General features: G+C 38.8%; 1 protein-coding gene across 1 annotated transcript in view; it reads left to right on the top strand.

Moving 5' to 3' along the window:
- The window catches only part of NWD2 (NACHT and WD repeat domain containing 2), a 57,187-nt gene that overhangs the window by 10,233 nt on the left and 29,967 nt on the right, over positions 1–16,987 (top strand). Inside the window, 2 exon segments of the mRNA XM_032187094.1 lie at positions 9,913–10,001; positions 14,952–15,068. Coding sequence (XP_032042985.1) covers positions 9,913–10,001; positions 14,952–15,068 — 206 coding nt within the window.

Below are 16,987 nucleotides of genomic sequence, written 5' to 3'. Positions count from 1 at the left end.
ATTTCAAATAAAAGATATGAGATCCCAAGTTGTGGGCTTGACTGTGGTTAACCGTATGTGGGTGCAGAAGGAAAATATGATTTGCACATTGTCTTTTTATCTATTCTATGGCCAAGGTACAAATACCTTCACAGATTGTGTTGAAGACTGTTAGTGTCTGGCGGTGCTAGAAATGGAAATGAAGTCGAGTCTATCCTTTCAACCATCTCCCACACTGCTGTTGAGAGTATAGCATCATAAAAGATCTTTATCCTCCTTTAAAGGTCATTGTGGCTCATGGGGTAGCATCCATCAAAATTCCCCAGTCAAAATATTCTGTGTGAATAGGTCGGTGTGCATCTCAGCGCTAACTGCTGCGTTTCTTTCACAACTCCTTCTGTTTGTAATGGTTTTCCTGTCTGTTTCAAAGGACTTTTGGATTACAGTGCCTTCGCTTGTCTTTCTTATGCTTCTGCACAGATTGTGAGTTAATGGGATTGTTTTCTGTATGGGAAACATAACATTTTTGCTCACATCATTTTGACACAAAGGGGCTTAGCAGAAAACTTGAATTTGTGTTATATGGTGCACGGAACGTGCTGCATGACATTCCTGCTGCAGTGCAGTTGTGATGTCGTGGAGGGGCACAAAACACCCGTAGCAGCAGAGGGACCGAACGCACCAACCTGTGTGCACTGAAGCATGACTGTCCATGTGCCTTCTTTATGTCCCCTTGAGTTACTGCAAACAAGCCCATTGTGAAAAATACAGTCTGAGTACTTTCACATTCCCCTCTTTAAGAATAATAGTCAATATTCATATCATTATTTTCAAAATATAAGCAAAAAGCTGGGAAAGACAGCTAAAGCCTTTCCAAAGCACTAGTTTGGAAGGTAGCCTGGAGTTTGGTCACTGAGTAATCAACTTGGTATGCCACCTCTAGATGTTCTTCAGTTGTTATATTCTATATTGCACTTGTGAAAGGTAAATAAATACCTTTGGGAGGTGTTTGAGACAAGTTGAACTTAGTTGTTTTGATTACATCTTCTCAAAAGGAGCAAGTGATTGGTACACATACTGTTCTTTTTCAGTTGCTTACTCCTCAAGACTATTAAAGTACAAATTTGCTCTTATCTTAATATGTCATCAACTAACTGTGGGTAGCAAGAAAAATTAATAAAATCAGGGAGAAAACAAAATCGACTCACAAAAATAGTGTAATCATAAAAACAGATGCATTAGGAAAAATATTAAAAACGTCCCTTCCAGCCAGATTGTATAATCTTCACAAAAGATCATGCCTAGATGAATCATGAGAATTGAAAGGAGGGAATGGGGGCAGAAGTCAGTCCATCCTGCTGTGTCTGTCACTCGCTGGGTGCCTTTCAGGGCTTGCATCCCGTGTCGGGGGGAGGCAGCTGTGTGGGGTTCTGGGTCTTGGTGGCCTCTGCCACTGGCCCTGCCTGGAGTTCTTGGCCTCAAAGCTGGGCGTTGTCATACGGCACCGGCATGGGGGTGGCAGAACTTGGCTGTGTGCATGGGGAACAAGGGCAGGAGAAACAGACTGAGACACTCTCCTCTAGACAAGGCGTGGCTGAATTTTGACCCCCCCCCCCCCAGGCCTGTTGTCTTGCAGCTGCTCCCCCTTGCCAGCAGTGTTGGGTGGTTTCTTCATCTTCAGTAACTGCTTCTGTCGCAGCCATGTACTGCTCTTAATGTGCTGTGATGTTACTTGCTAGTCCTCTCTGCATAGTATTAAGAAAAGAACTGCTGCAGAAAGAAAACTCCTGCTTTATTGATGTAGGCCTACCTCATAGGTAGCGAGTGTCACTTCTGTGGGTATCTCAGTGCCATCACTCTTGAAGCCCCACGGTCAGCTAGATTTGTCCACCTCACTTTCCCAACTGGCCCACCAGGCTGCAGCCACGTTGTAGTGACCCAGGGCATGGCCATTTTCTCCAACCTGAGGTCAACAAGTTCAGAGAAGAAGGGGCGCAGCTTTACCAAAGGGCTCACAGGGCTCGTCCTTAGCCTCATGGTGCCAGGTGTAAAGCCACGCAGGAGCGTTTATAGGAATTTCTTCAAAATAAGATGTACGTAATGGTCCTGTACTGGTCTGTACCTTGAAACGTATGTGTGGCTCTTACTTTCACTTGGTTTTGGTTTTGTTGTTTTTATGGCTCTCCTGTTTCATGCCTTCTCAAACCCTGCAACACAGTATTTTGTTTGCCTCCAGCACTTGACTCTGCAGGGTGGTGAGGAGACTAAATGTCTATGAGTTCCCATGGTCATATCGATCGCCACCACATCCTTCCCTCAAGCACTTCGGTAACATACCCTGATCGGTTTCTCTTGGGTCTAGTGATGGCAGATAGAATCGGTACAGCTACCACTGCACACACAACGTAGTTGTTTAAAACATTTTCCAGTATTGTACAGCCTTTTTTTTTTCCTGTTGTGGAGGTAATTCCATAACTTGTTTTGTTATGATGGATGAGTAGGGTTTTTGCATATATCTTTGTTACTGCACTGGTCCTTTGTATGTGTTCTGCTACGCAGCTTTGTGCAGCTCACTCAGAGGTCCTCTTTTATATTTCAGAAGTTTTTCTTTGACATTAATTTTGATTATAGTTGCAAATTCCTGTCCTTGCAGGCTTTGCTGTTTTCCACTGCTTAGTTGTAATAAGCTTTGGTGTTCTGCAGAGGTAATTTTCCGACTTAATTTTGGTGTCTCTAAATGTGCTGTGTCTTCAGTTTCTCCTGTCACATCATTTAATTGTATGACAATAATTGCTTGTAAATTGTCATGTTTTCAAGAGCCTTTCCTAGTTTGCATTATTAAATGAAAGAATTAGATTTTGTTGAATTCTTCCACTTGTGTAGTTTGCAGAATGCAGCATTCTCCCTCCTGGAGAGATTCTGCCTTCAGCCCATGGTGCTGCTAAAGCTCCCACTGTGCTTTGGCATCTGCATGCAAATATTTGCATTTGCACGGTTTGCTACACGTCATTTCTGAGGGATGTAAGGATGCTTAGGCACCCAAGCTACAATACAGAAACTGTTTGCACGATCTGGAAAGGATTGCTGGGCAACCTCTTTTTTTTTTCTTTACTTTAAGAACATGGAAGGGCAGCTCTGTCTCCCAGGGGTAATTCAGCTTCAGAGTCCTCACCAATACCATACCCACTAGATTTCTTGTTTATTTATTTTCTTTTATGAATCAAAGGGTTTAATCCAAACTCTTCGGGAGTCAGTAAGATATCAAAAGGTTTTGGATTCCAATTTGTGCCACAAGTACAGAACCTCATATAGGATTCACTGAGACTAACAGATCTTTCCATTAACTTCACTGACCTTTGGATCAGGCTCCAAATTTATTGCGTGTAAGCATATTACACCCATAACAAAACTTAGAACTCTCAGCAAACAAACATTTGTTTTACATTAGAACATTATCTTGTGTGAATAATAAGTATATTAGTGTTGAAAGACTGCTGGTATTTGGATATAGGAACAGCTTTTCCCTTTTTTCATGTGAGTTCCATACTGATATTTCCCCTAAATTCTGTATTTTAACATGGGTCTTGACCTCTTGTATTTTGCTAATTGCCTCCTTTTTTAATATATATAAATTGACAGCTGGGTGTAATTGCTAAACCAATAGGTGGCACTGGTTAATCACATTAACAATCAAGATGCCGGGTATTCTGTAAGTAAGATGTCACTGTGAAGTGTAGCCAACTATTAAAGTGTATATTTTAAAAATTAATAAATAAATGTTCTATATATGTTTTAAATTTCTCAATTCACAGAACTGATAGAAGGGAAAATTTCAAACAAATATGTTTAAAAACTGCATCTCAGTATAAAGGGTCATAGTTTGATGTGGGGCTAAAAAAGAAGAGCTTCCTTTTGGGAGACCTGAAGGTAGACACCTGAAGCTTGGTGGTGGTGTTTGGGAAGGGGACACTGGAAGAAATAACTGAGACCAATCTGTTCCCTTCCCAGTCTACCTAAACAGTCTTGAGGAGCTTTGCATGTTTATTGTAATGTTCTCTACACACAGAAATCCCAAGGGAAGCAAATGCCAACAGTGTTTAGTGTTAATTTTCTAGGAAGTCAGGGTGCTGGGAAACTCAAGTCATTTTTCCCTCTCTTAGCAGCTACATGATTCAAACTCATTGTTTGCAAAGTGCTCTGAGATTCTCAGATGAAAGGCACTATAGAAATGCAAATAAGTTATTATTATGGTATTATTTTCAGAGACAAGGTTTCCATAATATTTAGGGACATTTGTTACCTATTGGTATTCAAAGCTTTTAGTTACAGGGGTAATACACAATGCTATTGTGCAGTATTAGTGAAAAAAAAAAAGGCAGTTTAAAAGGAATAATTCAGTTGAACAGTTGTATGTGACAAGAGCATACTAGCATTAAGAGGTTTGGCAGCCACTTCCTTGCTTGGTATGGCTGCTAAGTAATTTTTAACCTTATTTGCATCACATCCTTAGATAATTCTTGTACAGAAATTCTCACTGCAGTTAGTAGACAAAGGTTATAAAACGCACATTTTTAATATCATAATGCATTTAAAAATTCCCATGGCAAGAATCCATCCTGCCCACCCAGCAAATGTAAGCAATTAGAATACTTCAAGGAAGAGAATAGAAGGTTTCTTAGTGGGTATGCATTTAGGACTGCTTCCAAGATGCCCTCTGCTCATCCAGGGTTTCAGACCTATGTGGATGCACAACAGATCCCAACACTGTGTTAAAATAAACTTATTTGTGTGCATTTACACCAGCAAGTAAGCTAGCAAAGAAGTAGGCTGTGAAGGAAGTGAGGTCAGGATCTCCATGCAAGCTTTGGTACTGATGCATTGCAAAACGCTGGGACACTGAGCACAGAGAAATGGCACAGGAATTGTTTCTTTAGGTAGGTGCAAAGGTTCAAAGGAGCAAGCAGCTCTTCCCTGGGTGACCAGAGGTGTAACGATACTGTGCAAACACACGGTAACAGGATGGGGCTGAGCAACCTCCTTACAGAGCTGTGTCAAGCCTTGGTTGGGTGGAAGTCGTGGTGGGACTGCAGCCCGTGCACATGAAGCAGCCTTTCCATCGCTGTGCCTTGACTCCAACCAGTGCAACCATCAGCAAGAGAGGGTGGGCAGCCTGCACTCTGAGGGCCGAATCTCACGTTCTTGCAAACAGGCACTTTCACAGGGCTTCAGTGTTAACTCCTGTTCGCTCTCATATATGTTTTGGAATTATCTTCAGCTGGGCTATCTTCCATGACATATTTTATCCCAGAGATTAATGTTCAGCAACTGTTTGTACATACACATCATCTGTTTACTAACACGAGAATGTAATATGTACTTACCCTATTAAAAATAAAAGTGACTTTAATAGGAAAACAGCTTGTGTTTGAAGGTCAGACTTTAGCATGGAAATAGTTCACACTGAGAAGGAGCACCCTGGAGTACTGTAATGAAAATTGGCAGTGATTTGACTGAGCTGCAAGCCTTCAGAAATCACACCTCACACAGTCCTGCTTAAACAGTGATTGCCTATTATTTGGCAGAAAGGCTATAAATGTGTACGTGGCTAATTTGGTGCTGTCCTCAGAACTCTATTAGGGATGCACAGACAGCAGGAAGGCCCTGATGGTGGTCTCAGCTCAGCATTCAGCCTCATCAAAGCATCTGGTTTCTAAGGGTCTCCAGTAGGTCTAACCCCACTGGAGCCAACTGTCGTTTTTCATTGTCTATACAGCACGTCAGGAAGAGCCTGTCTTCTACCTAAAAGTAGTCAAGAAAAAAATAAAACAGATTTGAGATCAGCTTTCTAATCACGAGCACTGACAAAAGGTTAACTGCAGCTGAGGCAAAGTGCAGGACAGGTAGGCAGGACAGCGTGGCGGTAGACTGGCTTATGAGGCAGCAGTCAGCAAGAGCTAGCACCTGTGGGAAAGGTGTGTGCTCACCAAGACACTGTCTTACTTGAGACAATGCCATTTTTGTGGTTGCTTTCAACACTGGAGATGATCTTAGGGTTATTATTTTTATGCCTTGACTTACAATTTTGCAGATACAGTTTCATTACCACAGTTTGTTGTGGGCCATCAATTGGATTTCAGAGCATCCGAATTACCATTAGAAGGTGCATAAAGCTCATCTCGCAGCTCCTGTCTCATGTTGTCTGCTAGAAGAATGTCATTCAGCTAATCCGTTCATCTGTAGCAGCAGCCTGGAAGCTGGAATTTGCCTGCGTGACATTCTTGTTGTTGGGAACTGCCAGCTTCACAGATTTGCTGTCACTGTAAATCAGGTTAGATTTTATTTAATTAAACCAGCTTATCTGCCATCCATACTAATTATTGTAGCTCTTCTTAACTAGATGCAATTCTGTTTCCTTAAAGTTTCACAAATTATTATGAATACAACAGTTCTTCAGTTTCATTAATGTAGTCACCAGACTCAAAACTCCAATTAAACAAGCATATCCCATTAGAGTTGGAGGTAGGGATTAAAATACAGGATAGGTATGCTGGGTGTTTTATCCAGAACACCTTTCTAGTTGAAGGAACATTTTATCTCTTTTTATGTGATTTAGAGGGTGTTAGAAACATAGCACTGCTCTTGCAGTGTGCTGTTTTGTTTTCTGAGCAAGCCTCTGCAAGTGATGCTGCGGGGAACAGTACCATGTCTGAGGCTAGAGCCGGTGAGGTTCTGCTGGGTGCCTCCTGGGGACATAAATGGCAAGCGGCAGAGTGCAGGCTTATCTGTTGTATACCTATAACAGGGTATTTCCCATCTATCATTCAGTCACATTTCCTCTTAATTTCTGCCTTTCCTCAGTAACTTATATTTTTGTTGTTGTTCCTGCAACTTAGCTGATTTCAGTTCCCTATTAAGACAGTCTTCTGTCACGCTGATCATTTAAGTAAGCACATATAGTAATAGTGAATTGGTGCTTCCTTAACAATAAAGCTATAGTTGTGACTAATTTCAGATTACAAAGGGGCAAGAATCATTTTTATTTTAGCTCAGTAACCAAGTAGTAAGATGGTTTCCAACAAAGTTTATTCTCCTCAGTTGTGAAGATACAACGCTCTGTGTTTTGGTAGACTTCGGTGAGAAAATGTGCCTGTGTTAAGGCAAAGAAAATAAAATACATTGTCTTGTATCAGTGCTTGATCTAAGGGCTTCAGTAGCTGTGAGGGGAAGAAGAAAAAATGTGAAGTATGTGAAATGAAGCGAAGTACACGGGTAGCTTTTATGATAAGTTACAAGAAACACTGTGCAGTACAATGACTCCAGCCAAGTACTGAGCAAAGTTGCTTTGGAGCAGAAATAGCACTGCTGCGTCGGCACACTGCAGCCCTCAGGCTAATTAGCCTTGTTAGCTGTGTACTACATCCTGTAAGAAAAGGTTGACTTAGGCACTCGGGTATGAGAGAGAATTAATGACTGTGGATCCTAAGGAGGGAGCAACTCATCCATCCTTCGTGCTCATTTATGCAGATCTGGGCTGTAAGCGTTGGTTTTTGCACTCCTTTCCTAAAGATTTGCAGGATGCATCCGTGTTCATCCAGAGCTGGAGCACATTTCTGAGATCATCACCATCTAATACACTTCAACTCACATCACTGAGCAGTCTTGGTATGCATGAACTGTGTTTCTTTTGGATGGAAAAAATAGACAGGTATGATGTACTCCAAGTACTTGTGGGGGTTAAGCCCAAATGGGGTTGAAATCCCCCAAAACAGGGAGCACAGATGACTAAGCCTGTGAGTTTTTCAGAGAGACTGGATTGCTGGTTGCAAGAGGAGCTCAGGAGGTCATCTGGGCTAACTTCCCTCTTGAAGAGTGCTGCCAGCATCAACTCGGTCAGCCATGGGCTTGTCCAGCTGGGTTTTCTAAAGCTCCGAGGACAGAGAGGCACAGCCTCCTGGACAGCCAGCTCCAGCTTCTCCTAATGTCCATGTGAACTTCCTGAGCTGTAGTACATTGTTGTTGCCTTTGGTGTGCTGGCACTGCTAAAAAACCTTGGCTTCACATGTTTGTAACTGCCCTAGAAGCAGCTGTAGGTTGTTGCCCAGAACTGGGTGCAGCACCCCTTGTGTGGCCTCTCCAGTGCCAAGGAGCACTTCCCAAATAACTTCCCGAAAGGGAAACGAGAGAGTGAGATCAAGCTTCTCAGTGTAGCTCAGAACAGGGTATGCCCCATTTCCAGTGTTCACTTCAGACATAAAAGAAACTGCACTGCAGATTTAGGATCTTCCCTTGTGTGGTGTGCCCACAGCCGAATAGAAATTTTGCAGTGGAGCAACATGACTTATGCTTCTGGATCGTTCTTGTCTTCAGAAAAACGTAGCATGTCTGGTGGATTTTAAAGCTAGAAATCATGAATACATAAAATTGTTGTTCTTAGAGAGGATGTTTTATGAAAACTGCCACACCTCTGACTTTTTTCCACATCAAAGGTTTGTGGAGGAAGGGTTGTGGTAAATCAGATTGAGTGGATTAAGCTTGCGGTTGTACTTTTGAGCCTTTGTGGTATAGCCTTTTTCCATGAATGCAGATTTCACAAGAAATAATTTCTCTGGAGGTGTTCTGGATTATTCTCTGTTTATAAAGAACAATAGTATTTTTACCACACATTTGTGAAATCCATAATTTAATTCAGTACGCTAAATTCTTAATCTCCTCCTTGGTATTTTAGTATACCTCTGAAATATTACACAACCTCCTAGAACTGTCAAAATTTAAAAATAAATAAATAATAATATAAATCTGTGGCCTTGGTTCTGTGAACAGACCTGTGACTTTAAATGTATCGACTGTGGCTGTAATAAATAAAACATTATTAGACTTGAATACAAGTCTTTGGTTTACAACAATATGGGACTTGTTAAATCAGTTTTAACCTATTCGTTTGTTTCAGTGTAGTTATACAAACACTACTTTAACTGCATTAGGTGTTCTCCATCATTCATAAGTCAGCACTTTTTTTGTATCCCTTTTTTTGCAGTACATGGTTTACAACAGTTGTGTTTTATTTGTGAAAATAACTTCTTAACAGTGTCAGCCTTCTGTGTCTTAACGCAGGCAACGCTGGCCACAAGCTAGGCCTAGTAAAATCTATCACATATCTTAATCTTATTTGGAGGGACAATAAAATATATTATCTACACAAGGTCTAATTACAAAACAAATCTACTTCAAATCTGACTGGCTGTTTCTTGAGTGATATGTTTTATATGAATGTGCTCAGACTAACTTGCACAGACAGAACATAGTAATAATTTTGTCATCCTATTACGATATTGTACTTTATTATCAAAATACGTCATTCTGCATGAGGAGAATAACATGATGTCAGAACTGCACATTTAGTATGCTATCAGGAATTACCTGGACCAAAAAATACCATAAGTAAGATGCTATTATTTCCTTCTGCCTTTTAAGGTACTATCAGGTTGAAGTTGTTGAGAAAAGTGATAGCATTTGACACAGTGTCATTAATTAACGTTACTAGTTTATTTCTAAGTGCAATAGTCGGTTTCATCTTTGGTGTATCTCTTTGTTTTATGTTTCTAATTAGTAAAATACAACTTCCTAAAAATTAAATTGAAGTCAAACTGATAAATTCTTATTGCTGAATGGCAAAATGAATTCAGCTGCACTTTACTGAAATATACACTGCATATGAAGATAGGTATTGAACCTGATGTTGCACACATAAATGCAGTTATGTGAGACAGAATAAAGTACAACATACAGTTTGGAGATCAAATCCCAACACTAGATTTTCACCGGGGGTGTGTTTGTGAATTTTAAGTGCTCTTTTTATGTGGATAAATCAGTATCTCTGACTGAAAGAAAAGTGTTCATACAAATATTGTTAGTAACATCTTTTTCCCAACACAGATACAATAGCAGAAAGGAATGCCCTGAGAGAGCATGTGTATCCTAAGCTGAGAGAATTCTGCAGGGAAAACTATGGCCTGGAATTTCAGGTAGGTTTCATTGAATCTTGCATTATGATAAATACTATTTCTTGCAATTAACTCTGTTCAGAATGTATAACATTTCTGAATATTGTATGTGTTGTCTTATCACTGGTTAAATAGAAAATTACAAAAACTATATTTCATATGTATGAATTGTACTGCACTGATGTACCGAAACTATCTTACAGGCAAATTTGAGGTAAATCCAGAACAGATGAAAAAAATGCACAGTTTTACAGCACGGTATCTCACTGTTGGTACAAGCAATACAGCAACCAAGTGACAACTTTCACATTAGAAACTTAAAAATCCACCTTCATTTTGACTGTTTAAGGATAAATAATATCAGAGCTGAAATACTGTGCTCAGATTCTAGAAACCATACGAAAGTTTATGTCTTCCCTTTGATATATTTTTAATTTAATGTCACCAGCATTATATTTCATCATCTGCATAGTCCCCTAATTTTTTTAGCTACTTACCAGTTTGTCTTCTACTCTAATGTGGAAAATGATTTAACCAGGTGAGTATTGAAAATCTGATTTTAAAAAATGAATGTGGAGTATTTCAACAAAATTCCTATTGTGCTTAAATACTATGGGATTTGCTTCCTTTAGTGTCAATCATAACATTCCCATTGCTTCATTCAATTCAAATTTTCCTTTGTACTGTGGAAGACACATAGACAAATTTGGTAAGAGCCAATTAGTAAATAAAAACAGTTACATTTGATTTAAAATGCATTGAGTTTGGCATCACAGTTACATTACTGATGGTTTTAAGTCAGATATATCCTCATTCACAATCCAGTAAGGTCAATCAGACCCATTTATGTCAGCGAGCCTTGAACTGGCTCTCTGTTAAGAGAAACAAATGCGGCATGCAATGTTGTAAAAATGTTCAGTTTTTCAAAAAATCTGGTTCTACATCTTCAAGCCTCCGTCACATATTAATGTTAGGATCCCATGATCACTGACCCCAGAAACTCATCTCTTCCGAGTATAGCTTCCTTGACAACAACTATTGCCTTTTAGATAGCATCCTGTTCCTCACAGTGCGTTATTCCTGATGTACGTGCAGCTGGCTTTTAATCAAAATAACAAGTTCTTGAATTAGGATATTTGGTCTTAATTCCCTGAGTCACAATGGAGTTGCTGAGTCTGCATGGTGGTAAATTCCAGAGTGATTTCTGATTATGGCTATATAAGAACTTCCTCTGAAGGTCCTAGCTCATCAGCTGATTGGGGAGCCCCAGGTGCAGTGGTACATGCAAGGAATATCAAAAGATACTGAAATAATAAAACATTTCTCTCCTGTTACTACCACGTGATATTCTTGGAAAATGCCAATATAAATTCTCAGCATCTTAATTTCTCAGTCATCTTTGAGGAGACATGTCAGGGAGAGGAGGGAAATGTCTCCTCCAAACAGATCATAATGCCATGAATTCTTAGTGGGAGAAAGCATGTCTGTCTTCAGCTGAATTGTAATGTAGTCTCTAGGGGAGGAATAATTGAGTTTACTCTAGTTGATATTCATGGAAGCAAATTATTTTATCATATAGTTTCAACACCAGGAGAGTCCATATGTGATACGAGGTCTGAGAGACGGCTCCACTGACACATTTCTGGAAACAACTAGAAAGTTATCACGTTACCGAGGAAGCACAGTAGAAAAACTTGCACCCAAAATTACCAAGGGAAAATAGTAAATTATTCTGCAGGAGGCGCTGAGGTAGACTTTATCAAAGCATTTTTTCTGCCTTTCCTACTCCTGATGGATTGCGTTTCTTCTGGTAGCATGCAAAATAAACACTGCAGATGTTAGTGCAGTGGTGTCCAGAAAGTACTATGTACTTTTCAGTTACAGAGTTACATTATATTTCTCTTTGCAGACCAGAACACATAATGTTGCATCCTGTTACATGATCCTGTACTGAACAAATATGAGTGACCTAACGGGTGGCTACCACAAAGGCATTACAATATAAGCTGTTCTGAAAACACCCTCTGCATGATAAATCATGACCTAAGTGAAATGTTCCAAGACAGTTCCAAGTTCCAAGACATTCATTGCTCCACCTACCACTGAGTCATCTGGCTCCACTGATAAGTGCTGCAGGTGTTGCAAGGCATGAGATCTGTCAGGCATCCTAAAGTTGGTGGGAGCTGTTAGGGAAGATAGCAACCTGTGTGTGGAATCAGAACAGAATGTGTTAAATCACTCTATGGATTTTATTGCTCAGTGCACTTCATTTTCTATTGAATTAAATATTGCTGAAAAACAGGTATTGGTTAAAACAGAAATAAAGTTAGCAGAGAAACACTCTTCCAGAATGCATGGTATTTTATATATATACCTGGAATATAATATTTTGGAGGCGTGGGGGAATACAGAGTAGTTAAAGAAAGTAGTTATAATAGAGAAATTTTGGAAGGTAACTAACAGTAGTTAATTAACAGCATATTGTTCTTTTGTTCTTGAGAACAATGGGCTGTTTCAAATCATTTTCACTGTGTGAAAAAAGTAGAGTCTTTGTATGAATGAAAACTTTCAGTGTCTGTAAGCAGTCAGATGCAATAGAGATAAAATTATTCCATTTAATTAGAAAAATCTATGAAACTATCACAGCGGTAGGACAAAAGCTAAAACAAACAAAAAGAAGCACTGGATTGTGAATGAGAAGTCTCCATTAGGTGACTTGTGTGGAACTAACCTCAAGCAGTATCTGCCTATCTTGTTGCACTGGCTTTTGCACAGAGCACTGGTTGTCATCTCACTGTGACAGCCTTACTGAATGTAAAAGTGGAATCAAGCCATTCTTCCAAGTGTAAGTAAAAATACACTTCAGTATCAGACACAGATGTCTTCCTGTTTCATTTCTTTCATTTAGTAAATCATATTTATTTTAGTTGGCACAAAGAATAACTGATAAGCTTCTCCATTTGAAATTGGTGGTGCCTTCAAAGGTTTGATGGCTAAAACATTTGTTTTTGCAGGACAAAATTATACATTAAGATATTATGTACCAAAATTATGTTACCCAATAAAAATAATCTATAACCTTATAACACTTGGAAGGCAGGTGCCGAGCCCCTACAATACACAATATCGCAGAGAATTTCCTCTTCACATTTACAGTGTTATCAGATTTCTGAACAGTTAATTAAAATAGAAATTGCCTTTATGTTTCAGATGAACTTGAGCAGCAGAATAAATTTCTTCAACCACTAATTCAAATGTTTTTGACTGTATGCTAAGATGCTCTAATTTTATGACTAGAATACTTAAGCTCTATCATACATCATTCAAGTAATCAGACAGCTGAATACAATATGAAGTTCAGGAATGAAGTCATGTAGATAAATAACAGACAGAAGAGAGAAAGCAGAGAACACTTTTTTTTTTTTTTTTTTTTTTTTTTTTTTCCTAATCAGATTAAAAGAGAAAGGGCAGAGAAGAAATCAGTGAAAATGAGGGAGATAGGAAGGCTGTTTGAGATGTGATATTATAAAGCAGAAGACTCTCGTTCCAACAAAATTTTTGAACGAAGAGTCTGTAAAAAATAAAGATGCTAAGTGTATTTTCTTGGCAGCATAAGCTACAATGCATTTATACTTTGGGCTGTTTCACTCATGATCAGTATATTACCTAGTGTGTTTGGCAACAGAGCTCCTACTCCAGCAAATGCTGATACAGGTCCCAAACTTTTCTACCTGAAATAACCAACAAGGCTGTTGGTAGTAAAATTAAACATGGGCATAAATAGTTCTAGGATTAAACCTTGTCATTTATTGTTATGAGAAATTTCCCAAGGAGATTAACCAGCTATACACTGGTGAATTTTACATCAACCCACTGTTAGCTCTTATGTTAGATCTTTGGGCTGATTTTTTGATCTGTTTAGACAACAATCAGTGGTGTGTTTGTGTTTCTCACAGCAAGAGCAGGGTGCTCTCACAGCACAAATAATTTTATAATAGGTAATAAAATAATTTTATAATAGGTAATATTCATGTCTCAATACAATTTTGATTTTATTTTTTAAAACTGGCAGTTTGGACTTCTTTGTTCAAGGTACATGTGTAATGTAAGCTATCAACAGCAGCTTAAACTAGGGCGTAGTAGCATGTACCATAAGTTTTATTCCAAAATCTATAAATGCATACATATGATCCCTATTCTTTTAATTTCAGTTGTCCACAATAAGAATTTAGCCTCTTAGTTAAAATGTGTAGTGAAATCACACTTTATCACTTAATTTCTTTAAATAAGTTTAACATCCCTATTCCAGTTTCTGTCAGGAGTTTGTTTGCATCCCATTACCATCACAAAGCTGAGTCTGCAGCTATAAATGAAAGGCTGAGCAGCAAGCTGTCTGCCATTGCATATCTGTACAATCTTTGCTTCCAAAGTAACAAAGACCAGCCAACAAAGGAAGCACGATATTACAGAACTGCACATATTCTTTCTTTTGAGCCATGCGCACAGGATGGTTTTATATCCTGTAGCTACAAGTGACATGGGGTGTCAAGTCCTAGTCTTGAATATGATCTACAGCAAAACTCCCATTAATTTCCGTGAAGCCAGGATTTTATCAATGCTTTTGTCATTATTCTTACCTATCCATTACATGCAATCTAGTAGGAAATAGAGACTACATCAAATCAAGATCTTGTCATGCTAATCTCTTCACAAAAATATGAATGTGAAATGAGAGCCTGTCCCAGTCCTAGAGTGTACTTACAATCTAAACAGAAAAAGAAAAATCTGGGAGGGAAAATAGAGGCTCAAATTGTTACTGCTTAAGGAAACCCTGTCAGCCTACATGAGGACTGGATATAGATCTCATTGCCTTTCATAGCAATGCAGAACATGCTGTCAAAATTATTTTTTAATTTGATAAGTAGAAAGAGCATATGTTACATTAATATGTTACATATTATTATTTTCCAGGTCATAGACTTATACTGGGGAGTAGAAGCAGATGAATGGGACAGTCCTGAGCTGCAGAAGACTCGCATGAAGTTGTTAGAAGATTGCCTGAAAAGTTCTGCAGGTCCATGTTTTGTTGTGGGTATAAAAATAATGTTTTCCTTTACAACAATAGTAGCTTTGAGCTATCCTAACATGTGCAATAGTAGCTTTGAGCTATCCTAACATGTGCAATTCAGTAACAAATGTATTCTTTTCTTCTTTCTGAATATTTGATATTCCTCACTGTACATCTGCTGTACTGCAAACAACAGTTTCCCTACACAGCACTGTACAGTAACTGTGACTAGTCCCTATGAGTGGAGAGGAGGGAAGGATCTTTCATGAGCAGTCCCTATAGCAAGTTGTGTTTAAAAACCACAAGATGTGATTTTACTACCGCCACAGCAAAAGAAGACGGACTGCTTGTGTAAGGAGGCCACCGCTAATTAATTCTTGGCACTTCTCAGACATGGATTATTGGCTGGCGTAGAAGGACTTAGCTGTAGAAGCACAGCAGCAGGCAAGAGCTATCTTCTCTCATCTGGGTTTTGCTGTTTTGTGTGGTAAGCCCAGGACAAGTTAGGATGCCATTTGTTAGTGTGTTGAAAGAATGGAGGTTAGAGACAACCTAGAGAATCTAATTCTTTGATTTTTCCTGCTCGCTGCCTTCTCTTCGTTGTTGCCAGACTACTGCTTTTAGGATTCTTAAAAGAGTCAGTAAAACTGACAAAAAGGATATATTTTCAGTGGCTGTTTTTATTAGGCATAAAGGAGAGACGAAAACACTTTTACAGAAGTGCATTATAAAGCCTTAGCTATCTCTTTTAATGTCAGAGGTATCTTTCAGTAGATGAACCTGTTGTTTTCTATGAAGCTCAACAAACAGTTTTCAGCTATTCCTCACAGCTTCTTCAGCTGAAGCAATTTGAATTTATGAAGTCATGCCAAACGCCACATAGGGCTGAATAACTGAAAGGCACTGACAGTAGACTGTATATAATCCTGGTAGGTACGATTTTCTCCCTCCCAGTGAATCATACACAATAGATTTTGCTGTCACTGATTTTGTATTAACTATACAATTCAGAATAGCATGAATTGTTATCTCTGCTGTGCTTAGAAAGATTTGTGCCATGTTTTAAGATGAACATAGGTCACTTGAAAAATATTTTAAGAGCAGTTTAGCGCATGGTATAATGACTGTATTAATTTTCAATGCACAGATAAAAAGTATACAGGCTTTTGATAAACACATTGTTTGCAATGAGTTTGGCAGTTTATTCCCAAACTTATTTCATTCTTTATCAGCTGCCTTGAGTCTCCATCTTTGAGAGAAATACATGGGGGAGTTATGACATTTTTTCTGTGCATAGTTGTAGGACTGTGGAGACATTAGGGTAAGTTTCCAGTTAAATTGCCCTCTATCAAAACTCTTCATTTGCATTTAAGAAGACAACCAACATTATTTTAACTATTGTAATCAGACCAGATGTTTTCAAGTAAGCATGCCTAATCCTGCTCAACTGCTTTTGTCAGTTATTATACTGATCATTAGCAGAAGTTTCACTAAAATACAAGCATTTTGTTATTACAGGCCTTTGTACCAACTTTCAAGGACTGGTCTGAAAGTAAAAAACAATGTTGCTTCAGTTTAGCATACTACTGAGTTAGGCTTGACATTTTTCTTCTAGCAATACCTGCAATCACCCACGTATGTAAGCATGCATGCTCTGAAATCTCAGTGAAAGAAATGGCTGAATACACCATTGCTGAATAATTTAGCAGCTCGGAAGTTTGAAACTATTAAGAACTGCCTGCATGATGTTGTTTCTAAAGAAAGAAATCAAGCCAAACAAGAAATTTTAAACAGAATAAAACAGTCAGCAAAGAGGTTGCAATCAGCCAAAGACCTCAATATTTAGTCCAATTTTTCCAGCTATGGACTGGCGTAATAGCTCTCCCAATGTCTAGACTGGCAAAATTACATAAATCTCTTTATGCACATTTGTTTTTTC

Source organism: Aythya fuligula, chromosome 4, assembly GCF_009819795.1.
Source record: "Aythya fuligula isolate bAytFul2 chromosome 4, bAytFul2.pri, whole genome shotgun sequence".
Taxonomy (NCBI): domain Eukaryota; kingdom Metazoa; phylum Chordata; class Aves; order Anseriformes; family Anatidae; genus Aythya; species Aythya fuligula.
Note: the sequence above shows the minus strand (reverse complement) of the source record. Positions and strands in the feature narration are given on the sequence as shown.